The following is a 25871-nucleotide window of genomic DNA, read 5'->3' on the forward strand; positions in this document are numbered from 1 at the left end:
TGAGAGAACAGGGGAATCCTGAATGTTTCAACACTGCTCTTTTAATCGGGGATGGGATAAAATTTGTGGACTTCAGCATGATTTTCAATGCATGGAGGCTCCAGCAAGAAACCATAGCTACTTATTTCCCCTGAGTGAGAGATGCCCTATCGATCACACTCTTTCTGCCTCACTCCTGAGATAAAGGCTGGCATATGGCTGGTGCCTTGGGCCGCTGGAACATGGTGCATGCATTATTTTGCCATTATTGCACCAGGGTCCCTCCACACCAAAAATGTCGATTAAAAAGTGGCCAGGCACTTTCACTGTGCAGTGCTGAGAGACAGATTACACTGGTGTGTGGAAGGATGTTGATGCACTATGATTTCTTGATGATGAAAGAACATTATTCTGACACACGTTTCCTAAAAGTTGTTAAATTTCGATATATATATATATATATATATATATATATATATATATATATATATATATATATATATATATATATATATATATATATATTTTTTTTTTTTTTTTTTTTTTTTTTTTTTTTTTTTTCATAATTATTAGTAAATAAATATGATGCCATAACACGGAGAACAGTTTTCTTTTGCAGTTGTGATCATGTCTGGAATTGAGGGACACATATAAGGGAAGGTTATCTTTCTATAATAAGGCGTGATTGTGAATTGCTGTGTTCAATGAATCTGTTCACATTATTCATCTCCATAAATTAGAACTGAAGAGAATTGAAAGGCTCTGCAGTGAGACAATTTCCTCTCTAAATGCCACAGCTACAAATAATTTTAGTTTCAATGCATGATAAAATAGGGTTTATCAGCGTATAATATGCATAGCCTACCTTTCAAAACCATAGGAAAATGATGACTCTCTTAGTTCATATATACATATATATTTATATATGGTTTTGTTTAATATACCCAAAGTCTGGTTCTGATGGTTGGAGAAAGACTGTACTTTCCCATTGTCTGTCCAAATCTAGCCAACCTCCCCATTCACGTTTGTAGTCTATTGCATAACCTGAACTGATCTGAAATGTTTAAGCACTCTCTTTTAAATTCATTATCCTGCATTTCTGCCAAATGCAGTACAATATGATTCTATTGGCCATGGAGACTCACTTGTTTGAAGAATTTTATGGAAATTGATAAATGGGACAGTGTAATCTATTCCTATTGAATAATGCATATGGGCTGAAGTTGCATACAGGTAGAGAGAAAAAAGCTCAGCATTGTATGGTCTAAGTACAGGCTGTGCATGAATACTCAGATTGATATTGCAGATCCCTTTCTTTTGCTTTGTTCTATTTATCAAATACAGGTACCCTATATTTAATAAATTAATGCAATACCCTTAACCTGGATCCATTGGTCCCCAGAGGCTTAATTTTATGCTCAATAACTTATTTCAGGTATCAAATTAGCCCTGCTGTCACCACAAACACCAGAGATCACAGATTCATAGTTTATCTATAGCTAAATGCATCATTCATCTTTTGCCATGAAAAAATATTGACAGCAAACTTTGCCATCCATCAGAGCTGACACCTCACAAAATCGTCCCATTATCATCTTAAAATAAGAAGATCCACTTCTGATTACCCAAATGATCTATTACCACTGCAATAAGAGGCAATTCTTTATTGATGTACAGAATGCAGTGATCACCTTGTCTACAGGATTTGCCATACTGTAGATCTCACGACTTGATCAGGGATGGTTTGATTTACACAGAAGTGGACAGGGAAAAAAATGAAACTGTTAGACAGCACATAAAGTGTATGGATTGAGGGACAACTGGAGCAAGTTATTGCTTCGTTTGAAGTCAAATCATGGCAAGAATAAAGAGACTTGGTTAAGTTAATATGGGAGTTGGAGAGGAGCCAAGGAAGTACATCCAGGTGACAAATAACAAGTATCTCTGCTGGAGAGGCTGCGGGCAGCCATTATTCCTCCTGACAGGTCACTTCCTGAGGGCATAGACTTGTTTTAATGCTCTGTATGAAGCTTGGGCTGTAATGTAGTGGGTCTTAAACCTCCATGGACAAATTTCAATGGCAATTTATCTTTGTCAGTGGCATAACTTAACATATATGTCAGTCTACACGGGTATTCTCTTTAAATTATTATTATTATTAGGAATTATGTATTTCTAAAGGAAAAATATTTTCATATACACTATTATTAAATGAAATATATCTATTTATATGAACTACTATTTTTTTTATACATTAATTTGCTATATATATATTTAATATTAATTTATTTTTCTTTTCTTTTTTTCCCCCTGAACCATATTAGGTCACATCCAAGACTTAGATTAAAAAGAAATTCTGTGGCCAGGGCTTTTCGGCTTTGGTGTAATTTGTCAAAATTGCTTCTAAAGAAATCTATTTCTGAATTGAAAAACCAGGGCGCAAGACCTCCCATGTGTTAAGGCCAAGCTTTTGCGAGTAAGAACATTAAGACATTTCCGGAGGTGAAGCGTGTTCAAAATATCCACCCATTCCCTGCCAGCATCCAGAGGCATATCCTAGAAGCAAATGGAATGGCACAAAGCCTGCCAGTTAAAAAGTTCACTCTTCTATGGGTCGCTACTCTGCAAAAGTCTGTGTGTAAACTGGACACCTGGAAGGGATTAGTTAATGATCACTGGAGTCAGATCAAACACACAGTGACTAGTTCAAGATGGGCCGTCTGCTATCGATCATCCGTCTTTTACTTTACAGCAAAAACCATTTGAGTTGTTTGTGTATAGTGTCAGAATAAAGTCATTTCTCTTTCATGTCAACATATTAAATAGTGTGACCATGTGTGCTCATGCAGGGAGGGGTTCTTTAAACCAAAGCATCAGAAATCAAAGCAAAGCAGAAGACAAAGAAGACAAAAACAGACCCCCTATCCAATCTGCGCCCCCCATCGCCCCACCAACCACAACACACACATCATCTCGTACAGTGTCACACAAATCTGGGAAGCTGTCAAAGCCCCGAGAAGATAAATGTCCTTTATTGTCTTCAGGCAAAGCAGAGGACCCAATCAGTCATGATTAAATGTTTAGAAAGCTTAAGGAAATGGCCCGTTAAAAGTAATTTCCAGACCGTTTTACACATGCACTTGGTTAAGTGGTGTCCAGAGCTGAGGGTCTTTGCTTGACCTTACTCAGAGTTCACTCTTTGATATACATCTCTGAAGCTATACAAAACAAAACAAAAAAATGCTTGACACATGACTTAATTTAACAACAAAATTATCTTTTTATCTTCGGTTGAAAAGTGAAACAATACACACACTGAAAACTGTTGAAATATGTTAAATTAATTACATTTTTCCTTATATCATATAAATAAGACTGTTTTTTAAAGGAATTCCGCAATGCTGCATTTATTGAGACACCTTATTGAAGTCTAACCTATTGAAGTCTCTTAAAAAATGCATCTTTAGACCCCTTTGTTTTTAAACACAGGAACGTGTCTTTTTGGAATGGCCCCCATGCAAGTTTTTGAAATCAAAATGTGATGCAGTCTTCATAGCAGGTGCAGACTTTAAATTCAAGAGAATAAGCTTGAATGAATTATTTGCTTCTAGTGCCACCATCAGAGCAATCGGACCATAAAATGTTCTCTTTTTCTTTGTTTTGTTCTATTCCTCTCTCTGGGAATCAAAGGGTCCCATCTCTACGACGCTCACTTTGTTTTGAAGCCTTTTCTCTCCATTTATCCCATTAGCTTTTGAATAGAATCATTGCCAGTAAAGGACCACGTATTATAGACAATTTCTGCAAACATTCACAGCTTTTTCTAGCTTTTACCAACCTAGCAATCAACTGCAAAGATTTTAGTTTCATGGCAATCTAAGAACCAATGCCTAACTTTAAGATTGAAACAATGGATTAGAATTGTCTTTAACATAGCTTATATGTAAATACTTGTTTATTGTAATATTGTATCATATACTACAATTTTAGGACAGAAAGATAAAGGCTATGCTCATATAGACCACTGAATTCTAATTAAATGCTGCCTTCCGCTGCTCTGAGTGAAAGTACAAATTGTTTTAACCTCAGAAAGAAAAATGGGTGAATGACGGCGTGAATACAGAAATGAGCTCATGGCCCCTGCTAATGGGAGACATTGGTGATATATTCATCTTCAGTGGAATGGAAGTGAGAAAAGGAATGTCACAATGGCTACCCTGTCACATTGCTATCAGCAGATTAGTCTGATGGCTTTTGGTCACTTTGTCTGATCCCAGCCAGCTGATGTCTAATGACCTGTATCAAAAGCTCTCTGAAGTTCCATTGAATAAGGGTGGTCATTTTATCAGACATTTCAATAGGACTTCGTAATACCTTCACTATGTGATATTGGAGTAGTCGTCTATAGAAATAAAGTGTTTAGTGTGCAAATGTTCATAAGTAAAAACCCATCTCATAGAATTAGACGACTCCAGCACAAACCCCAATCATAATCCTACCCTTTTGAAAGCAACATCAAAAATGAATTACTTTGTTGGGGGAGATGACTAGATATTTCTCTTTTTAGGTTTCTGATAATCCGATTGTTTGCTAGAGAGAGCAAAGGAAAAGCTAAAGAAGAGATACTGGGAAAATGAAGATTCATAACGGATTTAATATATCAGCACTGTAGACATTTCCTGGACTGTCGAATAGAAGTCACATTGAAAAGCTGTAGCGACTCTGTAAGTATGGATTGGTTTATTGTTTTGGGGGCCACCAAACTCAAATACATTTAAACTGTATGTCTTTCAGTTCTTTTTCAAATAATATTTTCCCATGTATTCTTTAACTTCAGATACAATTATTCAAACACTGAATAGAGCTATTTAGAGCTAATTAGTCATTAGTTGTTCAGCGCATTTTTCATACAGTTTAATGTGCCTGAATAAAAATCCTTTTTAATTATGAATCAGAGCTTTTTATTTAATTTTTAAAAGTACTGTTCAGTTCTAATTTATCTTTCCTTTTATGAAGTTCTCTTTCCTCTGCAGCTCTTCTGCACAAGTGAAAATAAATCATGATTTTCAAATGATAAATGTAAAATTTGACAAAGGAGTTCCAGATCCAGTTGTAATATTTGTGTGATAAATCAGTTGCTGTCTCAATTGCCCCTACGTACTTTTTGGAAAATATGCAATAGCCAGTGAGAGCTCAGTTTTTCTCTGAGGGCAGATCAAGTAGATTTTAAAAATTCATATATTTTTTTTTTTTTTTTTTTTTTTTTTTTATAAATCATGAAACTTCAGTACACACAGCATTTTTTTTAATGAATCCCTTTAATTCAGTTGAAGAACGTGAAACTTTTGAGTCATGAAACTTATTGTGTTTTCTATGACTTGAAACTTTGAAACTTGTGCATTACATCAATATAAAAGCTTGAATTTGAGCTAAACTATGCTTTGAAGTTCTTTCATCATATCAGAAAAATAATAAACTAATACCTTCTAAACAAATTTCGTTCAAAAAAATTTTTTTTAATTGTCTTTAAAAAAAAATAAAAGTAGTATAAATCTAGTTTAAAAGTACCCAATTAATATATTAATTGCCAGCCATATTCATTCAATCAGTGTTTGCATGATCTCATTGGTATTCTGTATGTACTGTATTTTATACTTGTTATGCTTTGATGATAAAGCATTTCCATGCATAATAATGTGTTGTCACTGTTGTTTTTTTCTTCTTCTTCTGTTTAAAACAGTTGTTCCTAAATATATGTGTGTGTGTGTGTGTGTGTGTGTGTGTGTGTGTGTGTGTGTGTCAGTGACTGTTTCTTGCCTGTAAAGTCTTCTCTCTCATCAAGCCAAGGGTTAAATCCATGCACCCCTCAAGGCTGGATATATCTGCATGCCTCGTGTGAATAGATTCAGCTCTAAATTGTTCAGAGTATTAAAACTGAGACGTACCTTTACAAATGTATAAATTATTGATAGTCTTGGGAGGGGACACAGCCACTTTGTTCTGACCTTCACTGAGCTAAAATTGGGTTTTAAGGGCCCACATCTCTCCTTTTAATTCTTTTCTTTGACAAAAGAAGGTCACTAGAACCAGTATATAGTAATTAGCAAAATTCTCTACCCTTGTGAAGGTCATTTAGGCAGAAAATGATTTCAGTATGTCCCAACTGCTGAAATCTCTTGTCAGATATCTTGTATCCTATTATAAGTTTTGAATCCAAATATGTTCAGCAGGCAGGTGAGTAGAGTTTTACTGTACTGATTTATTTGACATAATGTTAAAATGTTGGTCTTCTAAGTGCCCTCAAAGCACGTAAAAAAGGACTGGAGATTGAACTCATCTTCTCGGTAACTTTCCACCTATAAATTTAAGCCATATCACATGGCTCACATTCTTGCCCTATTCCGTTATTTCTGATGCTGTCAATCTTTCTCTCCACTCCACAATCTCACATCGATTGAGTGTCCACAGATGGCAGTCCCCTCTGGGTTTGAACCCACATCTCTACAGGCTGTGCCTTCACCGCACTAAGAAATCAATTTGCCACTAATGCAGAACTCAAGCAGGTGACAGATTCAGAGAGAAACCCACCCTTCCATAAGAGGTACACTTACTTAATCCTCTATGTGCCCCATATTACTGGCTGTGTATCTGGTGGAAGTATCTCAGGAAAGAGGACATGGTTGCCAACTTTTCCAGATCCCATTTAGACATTTAAAATGCATTCAGACATTTGACAAGTATATCGAATTGTTGGGAAGCAACTGAGCAGGAACTGTTTTCTTTTACAATGGCTAAAGTAGATGCCTAAAATCCATTGCACACTAACAATAAAGGCTGCCACTTCATACCCTTTGCTTGAAGTCTGTTTACCCTCTGTTTGGAATGATTTCTTGAAATCCTATATAGAGCATGCAGCACATTGGTGCATGGTTTGGTCTTTGTTGCATGGGCAAACTCATCTCTAAAACTCAGAACAAGCTCTAATTCAGTGTGCCAGTACGTTAGATGTCTCTTTGAAGGTTCCACGCTTTCCATTTTATTCACCACAGGGGAAAAAAAAAATCGGTAAATGACCAGAATCTTGAGAAGGCTTTGGATTGTAGTGCTTCTCTTCTCACAGAATTTAACAAGTCCGACTCAGAATTCAAAAACCCTTTGAGCCATATGTAACAAAAACCCTTTTATTTGCTTTTAATCTTGATTTTCTTAATCTCGGTGGTATAACGCTAGGCTAGCAAGCCAATTTAGTGTGAAGACGTCATTACAGCATGAGATAAAGTAAAATAAATCCCTCTTGTAAGATAATATGCATGTAGTCTGGGTTGTCAATACAATACCATACCTAATGACAAAATATGTAATTCTCTGTACAGGGGAATATGATTATATTATATTATGTAGTTTGGCAGGAATTACCATTTAAACAGTAATGCTATCAGAAAACACACAATGCCTGAGGAAGTACCTATATTTATAACTAGCAATCCATACACAGTTGAGGTAACGAGATGCAGTATAAGGATACTAGTAGTAACTGGTTACATGTAATCTGGATTATGCAATGGTTATGTAATTCCAAAAATTAAGTACTTATAATTATTATATATTACACTTTAAAATGCTTATAATCAGATTACAGTTACTTTTTTATGGATTACATGTGTACATATTCACAAAGTGGCAGCAAATTTTTGATTTTTCTTATTTCTTCTTCTCTCTTTCTCAAACTTTCCATTTTAAGAGTGCTGCTGTGGGTTTAGCTTTGAAAATGTTGGATGTGTAGAGTCATTGCTGTTTTCATGTTTATTATTTCATGTAATGCAGAGATTCCAAAACTTTTTTTTTCTTCTATTTTTCTGCCAAACCCCTTTGACATAAAATATGTAGTTGAAATATTCATGAAGAACTTAATATTTAAATAATTCAAACAATAATAATTCAGCAATACATTTACGCATTTGCATTTCCCTGATGTCAGTTAATGGTCACATAGACATGAAGGTAAACAAAATATTTCTATTTTTAGTGTTCAAGTGTTCTGTTTTTATTTTATTTTACAATGTATTTTTATTTTATATATATATCTTTTTGAGTTTTATGTTTTTATTTTATTTTTATTTTTATTTTTATATAACATACTGTGTGAACATATATATATATATATATATATATATACTTTTTTCATTTATTTTTTATTTTTTTAATGAACTCAATCAAACCCACTGCAGTCTTTAGTAAACCCAGTTTGGAAAACTTGGAGTAATGTAATGTTTAGTGCATTTCATGAGGTTGATATCAAAGAATGAAATATATTTTCTTCTATGTTATATCTACAATTTGTATCATTTAAAAATTTGTAAGTAAGCTTCCCAGCACTGCCTGTAAGATTGAACTGATACTGGAAGGCAGCGTTGTGACATGTTGATGGAATGAAGTCTAAACGACAATTTATTAAGCAACAAGAGCATGTTTTCCTCAGGATCAACCCTGCATTTGCATTCTATAAAATGGGAGATTTAAGTGCACCTCATTTGAAAGAAAGAAGATTTGTACGCACCTCAGTATTCTTTCTTTTTCTTTGTTTTTTGGAACATTATTGGGTCATCATCAGTGTGAGGCAGTGGAATGAAGAGCATCAGATGCAGAAGTAGATGGAAAGGAAGGTTGTGTCTCTGTTATTTTATCTTACCACACTGGATCTTTGATTCATTGTTCGGATCAGCTGAGTTAAGCCAAAATCAATCACTCTTCTCTTTTATCCTGAATATGTTGTCTATGATGGATCGACTTTGTCCTGCAAATGCTAATAAATATATTACTAGCTCTAATCAGCCAGAAACTCTTGCTTCCTCTACTAGATGTTATTAGTCAGAGTGAAAAGGGCAGCCACTATGTTCTACTTCATTTAGAACCAAGAGAAATTAACTCTAGATGCTGTGCAACCAAAGTAATTTGTGAGTATCTCATAATCATTATATGTAGCTAGACCTATTGTGGGCCCTTGTGAGCTGGATTATATTACAACTCAGCTGTACTTTGTGAGGGTTATTTTGAAGTACTAGGCCATTTACCGATCTGTCCTGATATTTAATTTCATATAACCCTCTCTGATAAGATTTAATCTCTCTAAATATTAGATGCATGCACAGTTTTTGGCCCTCACTGTAAATCATTTCTGAATCTCATTTTTGGTTTGCACATGTAATTCCACCTAAGCTTATTGTGGGACCTTCAGTTAAATTTTTTCATCAAAGAGTAAACAAGAATAATAATGGATTGACTGTGGCTGATTAATCGCTGGGGCTTTGGATGACAGTGGATTAACCTGCCGCTTATGAGCAGGCATGAGGTATTTACTCGTATGGCAGAGATGGAAATCCATACGAGGACATCTCATCTGAATTGTGGTGGACTTCAGGTCAATTGCAGGGTTGTAGAAGTCTGTGTTGTATATGTGCGTGTATTTTTGTGTGTGTCTGTGCCTATGTTAAAACATGGATAAGTGTATTGCAACATGAATTTCAATGGAGGATCTTTGTGCTTTGTTTTGTACATTGGATGTACTAAATCAAGAGACACATATAAAACCAGCAAAACATTTTTTTTTAGTTATGTGATAATGGTCTTTTAATTAACTTGTATTTTTTTTAAAAAAGTTGTAAAAAGTATACATAGTTCTTAATACATGAATACATTTTTATTGATAATTTTGTTTTTGGCTTTGTAATTGTCAAACCGTGCACAAAATAAATAAATAAATACATTATAAACTCTGAAAACTACTTACTTATATCTATATATATATATATATATATATATATATATATATATATATATATATATATATATATATATATATATATATGCAGACATATGTACATACATACCATACTAGTTATACAGTGTATTGTTTAGACAGGATGAGAAATGCAGACAAAAATAAAATAATGGTTTATGCAGGTTCAGATTCTGTTTGTATTTATTTATTTTTTTATTTACTGCAGAAAAAAATACCATGCTGTGTGTCAAAGCATCAGTCACACACACAGTTGTTAGTGTGTACACGTCTGTAAGCAGATGCAATCTTTGTCTCTCTCCCCCACATCTGTCTCATTGTTGTTCCCACCCTGCTGTCTTACAGCTCTCACCACAACATTCTTTGTCTGCTGACAGAGGCCCACAGCAACTAGTACTTTTTTGTGATTTATTTTGCCTTCATTGTCTTTATTTCTGGTTTGGACTAATCAAACACATCTCTCACAGCTAAACTGACATTTTGAAAAATAAAGATGCAATCCACCACATTTCATTTGAACTAATTCATGCCAAATGTGCACAATTAAATCAGTATCGCGGAGCATGTTAACTCAATATCTCATTAATGATTGTTTATTATGATTTTTGCTTTTTGGTAGGTGTGTCTAACTTTCATATCTAAAAGCATGTGGCTTGAATGCAGATTAATCCATCGATCAAAAATCACATATCTAGTTGAGTGTAAATTGGCCAAGCAAGCAAAATAATATCTAGACTACAAAATAAATGCTGTTTTTTTTTTTTTTTTTAATTACTCATTGTTTGTTTCATATATGAAACCCACAATATGATGTAATACGTAGCCAAAAAATAAATAAATAAAAATCAGTTTTGGTAATAATTCCAGTCATGTAAATTGCAGGTTAATTTGAGAAGTTAATATGACAGAAAAAAAAAAAAAAATTCTCAATAATGTAACCGTGCCTTTCTTTTGTTTTTCTCATTTTGCCACCAACATCCTTTGCAGTTGTCAAACAGCTCAAGGGTGCTCAAAGTGCTTTAGAAAAAAACAAAAATAATAATAATAATAAAAATTAAAAATTAATAAATAAATAAATAAATAGATCAAATCCCTAATGAGAAGAGGGAATCAGGCAGTGGGGAGACAGAATAATAAGGTGTCATTTACAAATGATGAAACAGCTAAGACGGTTTTGTGGGGGTAGAAAGTGTCTCGTTTCGCCCCAGGAATCTGACAGCATTGTCAAGCAAGAGTCCCCACGTAACTTCAGCAATGCAGAAGAACTTCCGATCAAAACAAGCTGGCATCACACAGCAGTTAACCTTCTGCCTCTTGTTTGTGTTGCACTAATTTGGTCATCACTAGGCTCAGTGTGGTGCCATGGTGCTAATTACATCAGTTGTGTTGAAAGAAAGAATGATGGGACGAGTACCTGAGGCAGGCTTCAGGCTCCCTGTCTGTGCCTCCATGATTGAGGGTGTGTCACATGAGCTCTCTTCCCCTCTCGCAACTCAAAACCAAATTTGGGATAATTTTGTTGGATAATTTTGAGTATTGTGAAAAATAATCAAGACAAATGTGCCAAATAGATAGATAGATAGATAGATAGATAGATAGATAGATAGATAGATATAGAAATTAATGCAGTAATTTGTAGATCACATCTGTTCGAGCTAATAAAATATTCACATTTTTGCAACAAACATCTTAATGACTTTGCAGCAGAAGTTGTTTATATTCTCAGTTAAGCAAAGAAATGGCATTGGAAAGCAGATATTCTTTAAATCGTTCTGAAAGCATCGCATTTTCATTGTCATGTTGTAATTCTTCTTTTCAGCGGTTGTAAGATGATGGAGATTTTTGATGAGGGTTTTACGAGAGGCCTTGATAGAATTCCTCATTCTTTTGAAATGTATCTGGTAATCCTATCACATAAAGGTTGAGTGGAATGTTTTTCCTTAATTGAACTTTTGGAGCATGACCATTCAGTCTATAAATGTGATGCTTTTTCATCTGTAGAGTGCCAGAGCAATGAAGAATGATGAAGCAGAATTAAGAGCACAGGTTTAAAGACACAGGGGTGAATTCAGTTGTGCCACATTAGTTTGTGGTATTTCATCAACCATCCCATTCCATTTGGAATATATATGCACTACCATTCAAAAGTTTGGAGTCGGTAAGATGTTTAAAAATGTTTTTGAAGGTCTCTTATGCTCATCGAGGCTGCATTTATTTCATGCAATACAGTATACAGTAAAAAAAAAAAAAAAAAAAGGAACTTTATGAAGTATTATTACAATTAAAATTTACTGCTTTCTATAAAATAAATAATAATAATAATAATATAATAATAATAATAATAATAATAATAATAATAATAATAATAATAATTTATTCCTTTCATGCCAACACTGATTTTTCAGCATCCAATAACAATTCTAATATGCTGATTTGGAAGAAACATTTGTTATTGTTATCAACATCAAAAGCAGTTGTGCTGCTTAATATTTTTTGTGGAAACTTTGATATTCTTCAAGAATAGAGAAAGTTCAAAAAGAGCATTTATTGAAAAATGACATCTATTACATTATACTTTTACTTTATAATGTATAGTATGTACTTGTATACTGCTGAAAAAAATATTAAAATAACTAATTTCTTTCAAGAAATTGCAAGAAAGAAAGAAAGTAGCCTGCTATTCATTTTGTTGTGTCTAAAGCTTGAGGAAAAAAAAATCTGAATGACCTTTAAGGGTAACCTGACAAAAGGATAGTGCAAATAAATTATTATACTGATTCTTTTTACTGGAGTGTTAAACTTGAAATTTCTCAGTGAAAATTTCCCTTGAACTTTGAAATTACGATGTTAATAACAAATCAAATAGTCATTCGCAAATTACAACCTTCAGAGTATGATGCCACAGCTTTCCAGGGGCTTATTTAGCAAGCTAATTGACAGGAAATACTAAAGATGAGCTGTCTTTGAATGATATGGTTAGAAATTGTATACAAGTGTCAGATGTGCACTGAGTATCAAAGGGATGGTATACATATGATCATTCCTCTCTATTTTCTCCTGTTATACTCCGTATTTTTCAATGTATTAGCCTCTCCATTAATCAGAGTAATCTTGGTGTTTTTCATGTCTTGATTATCCTCAAACTACATATATACGGCGCATACGCCTGTTGTTCTGTAATCGCTGTTGTCATGATGAATCTGTTGTGGGATACGGTGAAATTCTCCGGCTAATAGCATACATTTTCTCTCATAAGGATTGTTATGACTGGACCACCAATTATATATGGCGAACACTTATAGGCTTCATCCGTCATCACCGGGATTGTTTGTAACGTATATTCTGTACTAATTCTCATGTAGCAGATGAGCCGTGGAAAGAGAAGTCCATAAAATATCCTCATTATTGTTGTAGTAGTCATTAAATGCTGCAGGAAGACGAATGACAGTGACACTCACCCTCCAGCTCTTCAGAAGAGAAATTGCTTCATCTCTATCATGCCTTTCACATCAACCATAAGAACTGTGCAATCTGGAGGTGTTTACAAAACCTACTTAGCAAGAGCTGTATTCTCCCCGGGTGCTATAGGTTTAAGACGTAATCATATAGTGAATAAAAGAGCAGCATATGAGTAATTTAATTTGGTCTCTTTTTTTAGATGAAAAATGAATTGAAGTAATGGGAATATTTGCTATGAGCCGTGACAGTATAGAAAGCATGGCACTTGAATGAGTGGCCTACATTTAAGAGTGATGGAACAATAGGGCTTTTCACACTTGAAATAGCTAACTCTGGGTCATCTGAAACCCTGGTAAACTAAGTCTTAGCTTATCTTGTACCGTGCTCATAATTTACTTGGTGTTAACAATTAGGTCTGGGTATTCATAAGATGGTGTTTCACATTGTACAAATATACCCAGTTAAGATTCCTATTTACATATTTGTGGCGTCAGTGTCATTCATTGGAAAAACATGTGACCTGTTAAGTGAAAGTGAAAAAGTGAAAGTGACATACAGCCAAGTATGGTGACCCATACTCAGAATTCGTGCTCTGCATTTAAACCATCCAAAGTGCGTACACACACACCGTGAACACACACCCGGAGCAGAGGGCAGCCATTTATGCTGCAGCACCCGGGGAGCAGTTGGGGATTTGGTGCCTTGCTCAAGGGCACCTCAGTCATGGTATTGCTGGCCCGAGACTCAAACCCACAACCTTAGGGTCAGGAGTCAAACTTTCTAACCATCTAACCGCAAAGATAAGGTAATCTACACAAGGGAGGCTGGAAACACACGTTAACCGTAGATGAGACCTGACAAACTAGAACTGAACAGACAGGAACTTAAATACATGGGCAAACGAGGGACTAATACCCCATGATTTACGTACCCTCAAGCCATCCTAGGTGTGTGTGACTTTCTTCTTTCAGATGAATATAATCAGAGTTATATTAGAGTTATATCCAGGGGCTGGAACAACATTCTCTCATGAACGTGCATATGACAGTTACGATTTATAGTTTTAAATATGGATATTTTTCTCACACAAATGCATCAATTTGCTTCAAAAGGGCTTTATGAACCCCTGGAGCCGTGTGGAGTGCTTTTTATGATGGATGGATGTACGTTTTTGGGCTTCAAAATATTGACCACCATTCACTGCCTTGGAAGAGCCACTACATTTTTTAATAGAATTCTGATTGTATTCGTCTGAAAGAATAAAGACATATAGACCTAGGATGGATTGGGGGTGAGTAAATCATAGGGTAATTTTCATTTGTGGGTAAGCTATCCTTTTAAGGGCAGTGTGAAAAGCCCTAAAAACTACCAAGTTCTTTGACCAACAGAGGCAGGCTCTATGGGTCCAGCTGACTCCGGTCCACCTGCTTAAAACACACTTACTTTGATTTACCTTTAGCAAATAGAACTAATGTACCTCAAATACTCTTAGATTTTGTATCATGTGTCTCTTACATCAGTGTTTGATGTGGGCAAACAGTGGGGGTGTCGAGGATTCAGCAAAGCCCTACACCTACGTCCCCAGTGATCATCACATCTCCAAAGTTCCAGTCCCTCTGAATCGAAACGCTTTAGTGTTATCTATAAGGGAAAGCTTAGCATAATGATTGAATGGACTGGAACAAAGGAAACATTTGACAGAAAGAAATGTAGCTCAAAGGGTATCCCAAATCCCAGATAAGATATTTCTTCATCTCTGCTTTAAGATACGTACACAGCTGCTTCAGGTTACAAGTCTTAGAGAGGGGGAAAAAAAGTGGCCATTTGCTTATCTTATATGTTCATGAAGGCTGTGTACTAATCTTGAGTTTACATGGGAAACACATCTGATTAAACACAGAATTGCTGGATTTGCTGAGAAGGTCAGTACTTCTAAAAAAGGAACTGTAAAGATTCCTCTAATGTATTCAGTTTTTGATGTGGCTTTCAAGCGTCTCTTTGCTGTACAATTCCTTCTTCCACAAAATGCAGAAAGCCTTTTACACTGTTACAAAGAGGGGGAAAAAATGATATTTCAAATAAGTACTGTTCTTTTGAATATTCTTTTCAATGAAAAATCCTGAAAAAAAAAGCATCACAAAAATTAAATATTTCTTGAGCATTAAATCTGTATATTAGAATGATTTCTGAAGGTGGATGTGACACTGAAAATAGTGGATCACAACACAAACCTTGCATACGTACTTCACTAAGATTTTAATTCTGCTTTAAATAAAACATTCCACTTTTCCTTCCAAACCTGTGAGCAAGAAAGCCTTATTGGAAAGACAAAGATGGCAGTCATCACATGAAAAGATTGTAATTTGGTGAGCAGTGTAATCCAGTTACACATTTAGGCTTTGCTGGATAAACATCTGAGGTGGATCGGTTGTTGGTGCCCAGGGAGTCGATTGTGAAGCCAGTTTAGTAATGACTTGTTTCATTGCCATGACAGCCTGGCACAAGTAAAGACAGTTTGTCCCCTACCTTGGCTGTCTGAAGTGATTTTCAGACCCAAATGCATACTCATCACGCTGAGACCAACCATCTCCCCTGAGCCCACATGCAGACTTTGCTTAAACAAATAGAGAATAATTGAATAAATCTAAGAGTTTATTGCAATATGCTTATGGCTAAATACTGATATGATGTAGATTACAACACATTCAAAACATATGGAGTCGTTTTGTGTATCCAATTAAAATCACTGTCTGTGCTTTCGTGATGAAACATTTAACTGGGAACTAACCTGCATCTGACCACAGATAATGTTTTTTTTTTTTTTTTTGTCAAGTAGAACCATCAGAGCTCTTAGATTCTCAGAAGTACATCAGTATCACATGCAAACACATGAAAACATCTCACCACTGCACGATTATTGAAGCATAAGTGGTCATTTGCAACTGTGAAGGGGAATGAAAGTGGCACTACAGTGGGCTTTGACCTCATCAGTATAGGGGTACATGAGATTTGATGCCATTGTGTGTAAGAAGAATAAGAATTTGCTGGTCTGCTGGGTATTTTGGCTCTGATCTTTTGCTTACCACCAATATATCTCCGTGGTGACTCACAGGAGACATTCACTGGTTCTGTCCTGCTCATTTTCCTTTTAATTCTCTCCTCACCTTCTCCTCCTCCACACTCACTGGGAGCTCATACTAAGATGTGGCTTCTACTACAGAGTTTGTTTGTTTGACTGTGTTTGAATTCTTATTATCCACCTGTTTTTATTTACCCCAGAAGGCATACAGTAGAAAACTTTCCCCTTTAGAATGCATGAGTCAAAAAATGAGTCAAAAAAGCCCTCCTAAACATTTTGTGATAAGCTCGATAATCTGTACACGAATTCGTGATCGCCTCAGTCCCCTTTAAATTTCATATGAAAATGGCGGCAGACTTTGGCTCCTCCCCGTCTTTCAGCGCGTTCTTCAATCCGTACATATCTAGAGCGAGAAACAGAGGACAAGGTGTGTGTTTGTCGATAGATTGTTATAATATCTGTATCCGTGCAGTTCTTCGTCATAAATGCAGTTTAAAAAATATCTTTGAGGAGCAATCGGTTTTCCATTTCCTGTAAAGTTTTCACTGTGTTCACCTCTCATCACACCACAGCTGTTTCCTAACACATATAATCACATACTATATAAAACGATCAAGTTGCCTTTTTTTTTTTTTTTTTTTTTTTTTTACTTTTAGTTTAAAAAAACAACAACATATTAATTACAGTGCATGTGGCAAATAGGTTTGCATACTTGAGCTAAAGAAAGAGGGTTGTACTAGAAATGCAAACAGTAAAACGTTCTGTTTGTACTGTAAACAGGTGTGTGTGTGTGTGTGTGTGTGTGTGTGTGTGTGTGTGTGTGTGTGTGTGTGTGTGTGTGTGTGGAATCAGTAAGACTTGTATGGCGTATTTAGTAGGCCTACATGTAATTATGTTCATAATTCTGACAAGCTTATCAAAACTATGTGGACACCCACACTTTGGCTATTCAAGTAATTTCAGTGAAGACAAATTTGGTTCCTTTTAATGAACAAATGTGAAAAGACACCTAAATTGAAACATTACTACTCTGCAAGCTGGCAAGATCTTAAAGAAAATGATGAGATGCAATGTACTTTTTTAACCACTTATTTGTAGTGTGTATATATAACTGTGTCCATTACATATAACTACTATACATTAAACACTTATTTGCTGAAACTGAACTGAAATCTTAGTTGAAATGAGTCACTAAGCATTATTTATTCTTAATATATATATATATATATATATATATATATATATATATATATATATATATATATATATATATATAGTTAAATCGAATATTACTGTTTTTCAATAACTGAACATGTTAAGAATTGGAAAGAAAGAAAGAAAGAAAGAAAGAAAGAAAGAAAGAAAGAATAATGAGTAATGGCAATCTCTGGCCAAATGTGTTACAATGATACATTTAGGAGCTGCTGCTACAGTATATGCTTTAAATTATATGTGCAACAACCTATAGCTAATAATAATAATAATAATAATAATAATAATAATAATAATAATAATAATAATAATAACAAAAGTATTAGTTAATTACTTTAAACAAGAGTTTTCCAAATTTTCTATACTGGGTACTTTTTGTATTTGTATATAAAAATAAAGAAATAAGTAAGGCTTCAAAAAAAAGAAAACACCTTTTCACATTAACTATAAAAGGTCTAATTCAAGATCATTTTGTGATTTTGTGAACATGTCCAGTTTTAAATGACTACACTTTTGAGAACTGATTTAATTGACCTAGTTTATAATAATACATCTGAAATGCCCAAACTAGAATTAGGTTAATAATTAGCATAATTAGATACAAATGAGATTCCAGCTTGTATTGGCTACTTGATATTATATACTTGATAATCACGTCTTTTTTTTTACTGATCATTTTACTCCCCCATATATCGTATATTGGGTCATGTCTTGTGTAGAGGTTGACAAGGGACCTTAACAACCCCATCTGACAAGTCAGAACATTTCCAGAAGTGCTGATTGTGGATCAGGCATTCCAGATTACATCTTCAGTACATCAGTATGCATAGTGTGCCTACTTATTAAGAGTCTGAAGGATATATGTTTTAATTAGCCATACCTCTAGCGATTAAGACCTGAGAGACAATTATATTAACTAAAATGTTAATTAAAGTCACAAAAAAAAGAAAAATCTTAATTGTTTTCACACCGCTGGTCCTCTGTGAGTCCAGAAATAATTCTCAGAAGCTTTTCCCCAATCCGGCATACGCTGGCCTAAATATGCTAACTCCCATGTCACACCGGCTGCTGTCACATGTAGCACTACCTGTTCTGATATGTGAACACAAAGAATGTCAGGACATTTCATACTGAAGAACTGGAACAAAGTGGAAAGCTACAGAAAAGTCACTATTAAGCAGTTATGAGGGATCATTTGGTTTATACGGCAATGCAAAAAGGTTAAAAAAGATTCAGAATATTCTAAACACAAACTTAATATGCAGCACTACAGTACAGTAAAGGTAGAAGATAGCAATACTTTGGTACTTAGGAACATATGGTAGATTCCAAAGTACAGTGGTATTGCTATTTGATACCTTTACTGCACTAAAAATAAGACCATATTCAAGCACATTAGACTGTAGTACCACAACCTACTAAATATCACCATGGCAGTACCAATAAATAAACAAATTAACTAATTAATTAAAATGAAACTCAAAAATGTTATTATTAAAGAATACAATTTTATATTGTTGTACTTTTTTGTTATTGTTTCAAATTCCTATTCGACAACAAACAGTATAGGTTACATAATAATACTGAATTGTAATATAGAATATTATGATTAAAAATAATAAAGAAATTTGAGACTCAATGTATAAAGTTGGCAAAAAGGAGCTTGTGCCATTATAAATTCCAGACATGAGTCTGAAAGGTCAAGTGCATTTAACTCACAGTTTATATATATATATATATATAAATTAGAATAATCTGCTCCTGGACCTGTATCCTTACGAAGCTTTGAGGTAAATGTTGGTCCTGTGTGACTGTCCCAGGTGTTCTGTATGTATTCCGTGAAGAAGAACAAAAACTGTGCAATATTGTTGGAGCACAAAGATAAATTTATCCCTGTGGGTGAGGGACACAGAGCAGAAAAGCAATACGGCCCTGAAGCTTTGCAATGATCCTGCTGTGAGTTATGGAAGCTAAGCTATTGCTAGTTTCCTATGACTCACCATAAATCATGGAACAGGTTTGAACTTTTTTATTTATTTTCTCCACCTTCGTATTTTGCCCTCCTGCAGCTACAACCAAGAAGGAGCAACTCCTGTGGAAGAATTTGACACGTTATCTGCGCTAAAGTCATCATGGACAATTCCAGAAGCCTTTAGTTCTAACTTCCACCCAAGGTCAAACACGAGATGTTCTCCCATCATGCTTTTCTCTCTTCACAAACTCTCTCTTGCCTTTGCTTTCATAGTATCTCAGTATTTCAGGCTTACAAGCCTAACAATCAGCTTGTAACAATCAAACAATAGTAAATCTTCTTGCATTTCCTGTTGAAAGCAATCCTATAAAGCAAATGAGACAAAATCAGTCAGAGCAGTTACAATTCTTAATTGAGGGCTTAGTGCTGAATGGCAACACAAAGGGAATAATGGCTTATGCCACTGATCGAAGGAAAAAAAAAAATAAGCAGGATTTATTTAGTTACACAAAGCAGCGTACATTAACATCACAAAGAATTATTTTAGCAAAGTGCACAAAGCTGCCATTTTCTATCATTTATTTGACAACAGCTCATATTTCTGTAATTTCATGCATATAATATTTAGCAATTATAGGTAATAAAAAGCAACATAAAAATAATTGGGAGTAACAATTAGTAGTAGCAACTTTCTGGTACTAATATAATAATTATTGATTGTAATACATAATAAAAACAATGTGCACTTGTAATAAAATAACTGTAAATATTATTTTATTATAATAGTATAAATTATATGTGATAATATTACTGCTTATAGGCTAATATTTGCTCACGTGTTCATAACGCACTGTTAAGCACTATAAAGGAGATAAAGTGGAGGTGTGATATGCTTCACACCCAAACACCCACATGCACAAACAGTCAGAGAATCTGTTTGCTGCAGATTGCCTCTCGGCTATGGAATACAGATATACAGCTGTTATGAGACAATGTGACCCTCTTACAAAATCATTTTGATCTTGAACCCTCATTGACATTGGAATTGATTTTGGTAAGTATGCACTGTTTTTTTCTCTGATTAGTTGTAGTGTTTCTGACTTTTACACAGAGAGTTCACCCCTATTCTGAGCGTGAATCTGTCATATGCAAAGATAGGTTCTTGCACTTTCGAGTATTTTGTGTAGGTTTGAATCCGCCTCCTCCACCCTTCTCTGTCTCAGGTACTGCGCAGTGCACCCAACCACACTTAATGCTTGCAGCGCCAGTGTCAGGAAGGAACTATTGATTCATAGTTTCCAGGGAAGAATCTGACACTTTTTGTATAGATCCTTGAGATACGAGTCAGAGCTGCAGTCTGCCCCTCCCCATCTGCTCCATAGACACTGAGGAGAGACAGAGGTTATAGAAATCACCCAGGCCCTGTTAGTGGGACCTAGAGGGCCCAGAGAGAGGCAAGATGATCACCAGGGCTGTGTTTCCCAAAAGCATTGTTCACCTAAGTTGATCGTAGCTTCACTGGTGACAATGGTTCTTCGATCAACTTAGGCTTACGATGCTTTTGGGAAACGCAGCTCAGAACAGTCAGGATAATGACAAGTGGGTTTGCTTGAGAGAACTGGTTAAAAAAAGGCCTATTTATACTGATCGAAATAGGGAAAAAAAAAAAAAAAAATGAACTACTCACAGTGCTTTGTCTTTATCTGTCTTGTGCTTTCTGTGTTTATCAACAGAGTGTAACTCTCCTTTCTCATGAATGCTGGTTCCGGAAGTATTTTATCCATTCAATTTCCCCATAAGGATTTTGAAAAAGTCTCTAAGTTGTGAACCAAGCAACCAGCTATAAGGTGAATAACAACAATGCAAACTTGGATTTGAAGCAAAATGTAATTGAAAATCTGACAAAAAGACAAAGATACATGACTGTGTTCTTAATGAGGGAAAGAACTACAATTCCATGAACCATTGTGAATGCCAAATTAACAAACCAAGAAGAAAGAAAAAAAAACTATCTGTTTAAAGTTGTTGATTGTGTATATCCACCTTATTCTTGAATGCGAAAGTAAACCTATGGGATAGACTTCTGGTTCATTAGCTGCAATAGGGGTAGAATAACAACATGCAGTTAACGGTAAAACTGTTTATACTACAAATGTGTGTGTTCATAATTAAGACACTACATTACAATAATAATGTAAGACACACCAATTTCCAATATCAAGCAGCAAACTAGCTGTTTTGTACAGCTAAAATGGCCATGGCCATTTTTTTTTTTTTTTTTTTTTTACGGCAAGAATAAGGTGGATAGAAACAATATACTGTAGATTTATATAGACTATTTGGTAACATTTCAGTACAGGGACCAATTCTCACTATTAACTAGTTGCTTATTAGCATGCCTATTAATAACATATTGGCTGCTTCTTAATACTTATAAAGCACATATTCTGCATGACCATATTCTCCATCCCTAATCCTGGCCAATACCTAAACTTAACAACTACCTTACTAACTATTAATATTAAGCAGCAAATTAGGAAATTATTGAGGCAAAGGTAGTAGTTAATGGTTTGTTAATAGCGAGAACTGGACCTTAAATTAAATTGTGACTGACTGTTTAAATATTTTAGTGTTTTGAAAGGCAAGGGACACTCAATTACATCATTTGTGGTGCTTCATGGGAGTGGGCAAGGCTCAGCAGACATTTGGTGCGATTTGCTTGCTGTGGATCTCTGATTGGTGGGATTCTTTACAGCATCATGGGTAATGCAGTTTTTCACCAGGGATTTTACTGTTAAACACGATCATTTAAAACTCAAGTTGAACTAATGCAAACTGATGCCTTCAACAAAAGCATATAGCATTGATTGACATGCATTTTTACTGTTGCACTCTATAAGACTGTTAATTTTCAAACTAAACTATACAATCCACACAGGGCATTTTTTTTTTTTTTTTAGAAACAGTAAACCGCATTCCAAAACAATCAGCCATGTTGGTGGAAATCTGGCAATTGCGATTGGCATGTATCTGTAGACCACTGGTTAGAAATCACTAATCAGCTAACAAGCGAATGCCACCCGCTGCTAGTGCGCCTCCGTTCGCACGTAATCTACTTCTTTGACAGAACACGTCTAGAGACATGACAAGAAAAACTCATGCACAGTGACATTTTTTCCTACTCAGAAGCACAGATAGCCATATCCTTTCTGACAATAACTGGTGGAATAAACCAAAACCAATATTTTTAAAGGGCATGCGTTTTAGCTGCTTGTTAAAGAGGACACCCAGCAGGATTCCACGGAGGACAGCTAAGGGCTACAGTTCCACAGGGACCGGTTTGTCATCAGAGGCTATTTCCTGTGCTTCACTTCATACACAGTTTCAGCAAATGTCTTCCTGCATGGGTGAGAAGAGCCTGCAGCAGTGCTCTCCTGTTTATTTCCAAGGCCCTTCAGGGAAATTGGTGTCCGATCTCATTCAGGTGGGCTAAAGTTCGGTTTTATGTAAGACTATTTTTCTTTTCACACTTTTTCTTTTTTTAACAAGGTGCACATTGACCTTTCAGTGTGTGGCTACCCTGGGAGAGGAAAGAATGCAAGCCTCTCTGCTGGAAGACAATGGAGAGACCTACCACTGGAAAGCACAGAAGCCGTCAGTGAAAAGCTCTGCACGTCTCTGCGAGTGCGAATGCTGCATGTGCTGCACTGCATTCGTGTTCAACCTTTGTGTTTCCATCATGAGTCATGCTACAGTGGTTATACGTCGTGCAAAGTGCCGATACATTGTGTACACAAATTTCTTACCGCCATCGATCATTTTTATAAAAAGAGCATTTATTTAAAAGGTTTTGCTTCTTAGACTGAAGCACATAATAAAGCAACAGTACAATGTTCATAAAATATAAGTGTGATGCTGTAATATTTTCCTTACATGTTGAAATACTGATATTTGTATGTATACTAAAATAAGAACTTTTAAAATTGTACAAATAGTTACCATAAAATCGACATAGAAATTAGCCATTTCTCACTGCGACAAGACAGACTGCTATTTTCTCACCAAGGAGAATAACATAAGCCATTAAAGAGAATGAGAAATGAAGAAAACTGAAAAAAAGATAGTCATAATGATATCATCATAATGAAAAAAAGAGAGAGAGAGATTTACATAAACTGATCTGTGTAAGATTGATCCTCAAGAGACATATTTTGCACTTTGTACTGTACATACGTTATAAGGACATTAGCTTGCTTTAGGATATAGCTTTCAAGTTACAAAAAATGCACTGCGTTGCAAGAGTGTCCATTAGTTAAGGCGATTTTTGAGCTCACAGGTCTTTCTTTGTGATTGTTCGTAGATGGAACTGGGCTGAAGGGTTTTTTTTTCTTTACTTTTTTTTCTTTTATTCTAGATGACAGAAACACACTGAGTCTATTTTTGCTGGATCCATCTGCTTCCAAATATGTTCATTTATATATATGTAAAAACAAACAAAAAACAAGAGGACCTGTTTGGACAATATCTCCAAAGACAATATGGAGGCGCTACAGAAGTTACAGAAGTCTTAATTTGCTGACGTTCGCTCCAGATTACTTAATAAGGCAACTATTTTTGTTTTTATTTCTTCGTGAGCTCATTCACAGTATCAGCAAATCCATGTCTCTCTGTGATCCACATCCATAACCTCAAACCTGTAGGAACCTACAAACATCAAAAGTGAAACGTAACGTTCTTCAGTTCTTAAACAACATTGTCACATATTTCTTCATTTCATACACACCACAGAGACACGTCCACCACGGATGTGTCTGTGTGTCTTTATTTTTATTGTATTTTTTTTGTTGTTGTTTTATTTTGTTTTTGTAAAATTTTTATTTCTACCCTTCTGGCTCCCCCATAGCACATTGTGATCATACCTCTGGCACTCCCAGCATCTAGTATACTGTGCGTATACTTACAAACAACCTAGAGTTTACTATAAAGTGAAAAACTCATGGAATATTTATAGTAAACTTCACAAAACACACAGTTAGTGGAGGAGGGCCGTGTGGAGGGAGATGAAAAGGACTTATTTGAGCGAACGTTAAGAGTTGTCATCAGCGGAGTCTTTGGTGCCGTAAAGATCGGCAAGTTTCTTGAAGCGCGGCCCCCAGCTTTGGAGGTAGTCATAGTCCAGGTCTGAATCTGTGGTCACCGACTCCAAGGAACTGAGCGAGCCGGCGATAGAGCCTCTACCTTCATAACCGTAGATCTGAATGGAGTCATACGGGGGCGCTGTGGGGTCATTGTCCGCGTCTGAAATCCGCGTTTTGATGAAGTCATCCACGTCTACGCTGTTGCCAATGGGCCTCAGGCCGGGGCGCATGGGATATTGCAGCTCGGGCTTGATGTCCTTACGGGGCAGGAAGCCGTTGGCACCGTCTGGGTTCTGTAAGGTGGCGATGTCAAATGCCTCTGTGTCCTCCTCGCCACCTCCCTCATCATCATAGGTGATGATGTTCTCCCGAATGTCTTCTTCCTCAAATACGATCAAAGGCTCCTTTTTCTGGCGCCGCAGGGCCACGAACAGCACCACGATCGCTGCAGACATGCAAACAAATGTCAAGCCAATGCTAATAGCATCTCTCACTTATGCTGGAATCACTACCATGCTTCTGTATATAAGTAATCACATCAGGAACTGTTTTCTTAAATGTAGCTGCTGGAAAGATTTGACTCTGAAGATAAAGTGTTCCCATTAAACGCAATGTTTTAATACTGCTCTTTGACAAGCCCACATAACTTGAGATAGCTAATATGTTTTGGGAAATGATGAACTGTAATATAACAGCTCTTGAATATGACTTGACATTCTTTAAACATTACAATAAATACAATATCCCTTCTAAGATTACAAACTTTGCGTTTTAGGTTTTTTTTCATTTTTTTCCCTTTATTTTGTGGTTTCAGCCGCTGTCTGTTCAAAAATTGCTTTTATATATATATATATATATATACACATACACAATATACAGTACAATATACAATTACTCTGAAGCATTGGTCTCTGACAATTTCAAGTATTACTTAAGTAAACGATCTTCTTTACAACCTACTTAGGCTCAGAATGCTTTAGGGAAACAAGAAACAAATCCCTAATCAGTTTTAGAGGCAAGCAAGGTAGATAAATGATGTTCTCTGTAAACTATCTGTCCTATAAATACTTCTGTAGTTGTATGAGTGTAAAAGAATTCCAGTGTGTTTTGGGGTGAAATGCAAATACTGACATGCATCAGGTCCCTATAAGATGTTTAAACCAACCAAGCTAGACCTCTATTATTTACACGTGGTTGCTTCGCTTGTGTATTCATATACAAATATAATTAGGCTTA

At 35.5% G+C, this 25871-nt stretch overlaps 1 protein-coding gene across 1 annotated transcript in view; it reads right to left on the minus strand.

The window, feature by feature from the left end:
• Positions 1–23312: 23312 nt before the first annotated feature.
• Positions 23313–25871, minus strand: part of LOC109065779 (cadherin-11-like) — a 53099-nt gene continuing 50540 nt past the window's right edge. The window contains 1 exon segment of the mRNA XM_042728119.1: positions 23313–25080. Within this exon segment, the coding sequence (XP_042584053.1) occupies positions 24584–25080 (497 nt within the window). The 3' untranslated portion in view covers positions 23313–24583.

The sequence above is a fragment of the Cyprinus carpio genome, chromosome B7 (genome assembly GCF_018340385.1).
Source record: "Cyprinus carpio isolate SPL01 chromosome B7, ASM1834038v1, whole genome shotgun sequence".
NCBI lineage: Eukaryota > Metazoa > Chordata > Actinopteri > Cypriniformes > Cyprinidae > Cyprinus > Cyprinus carpio.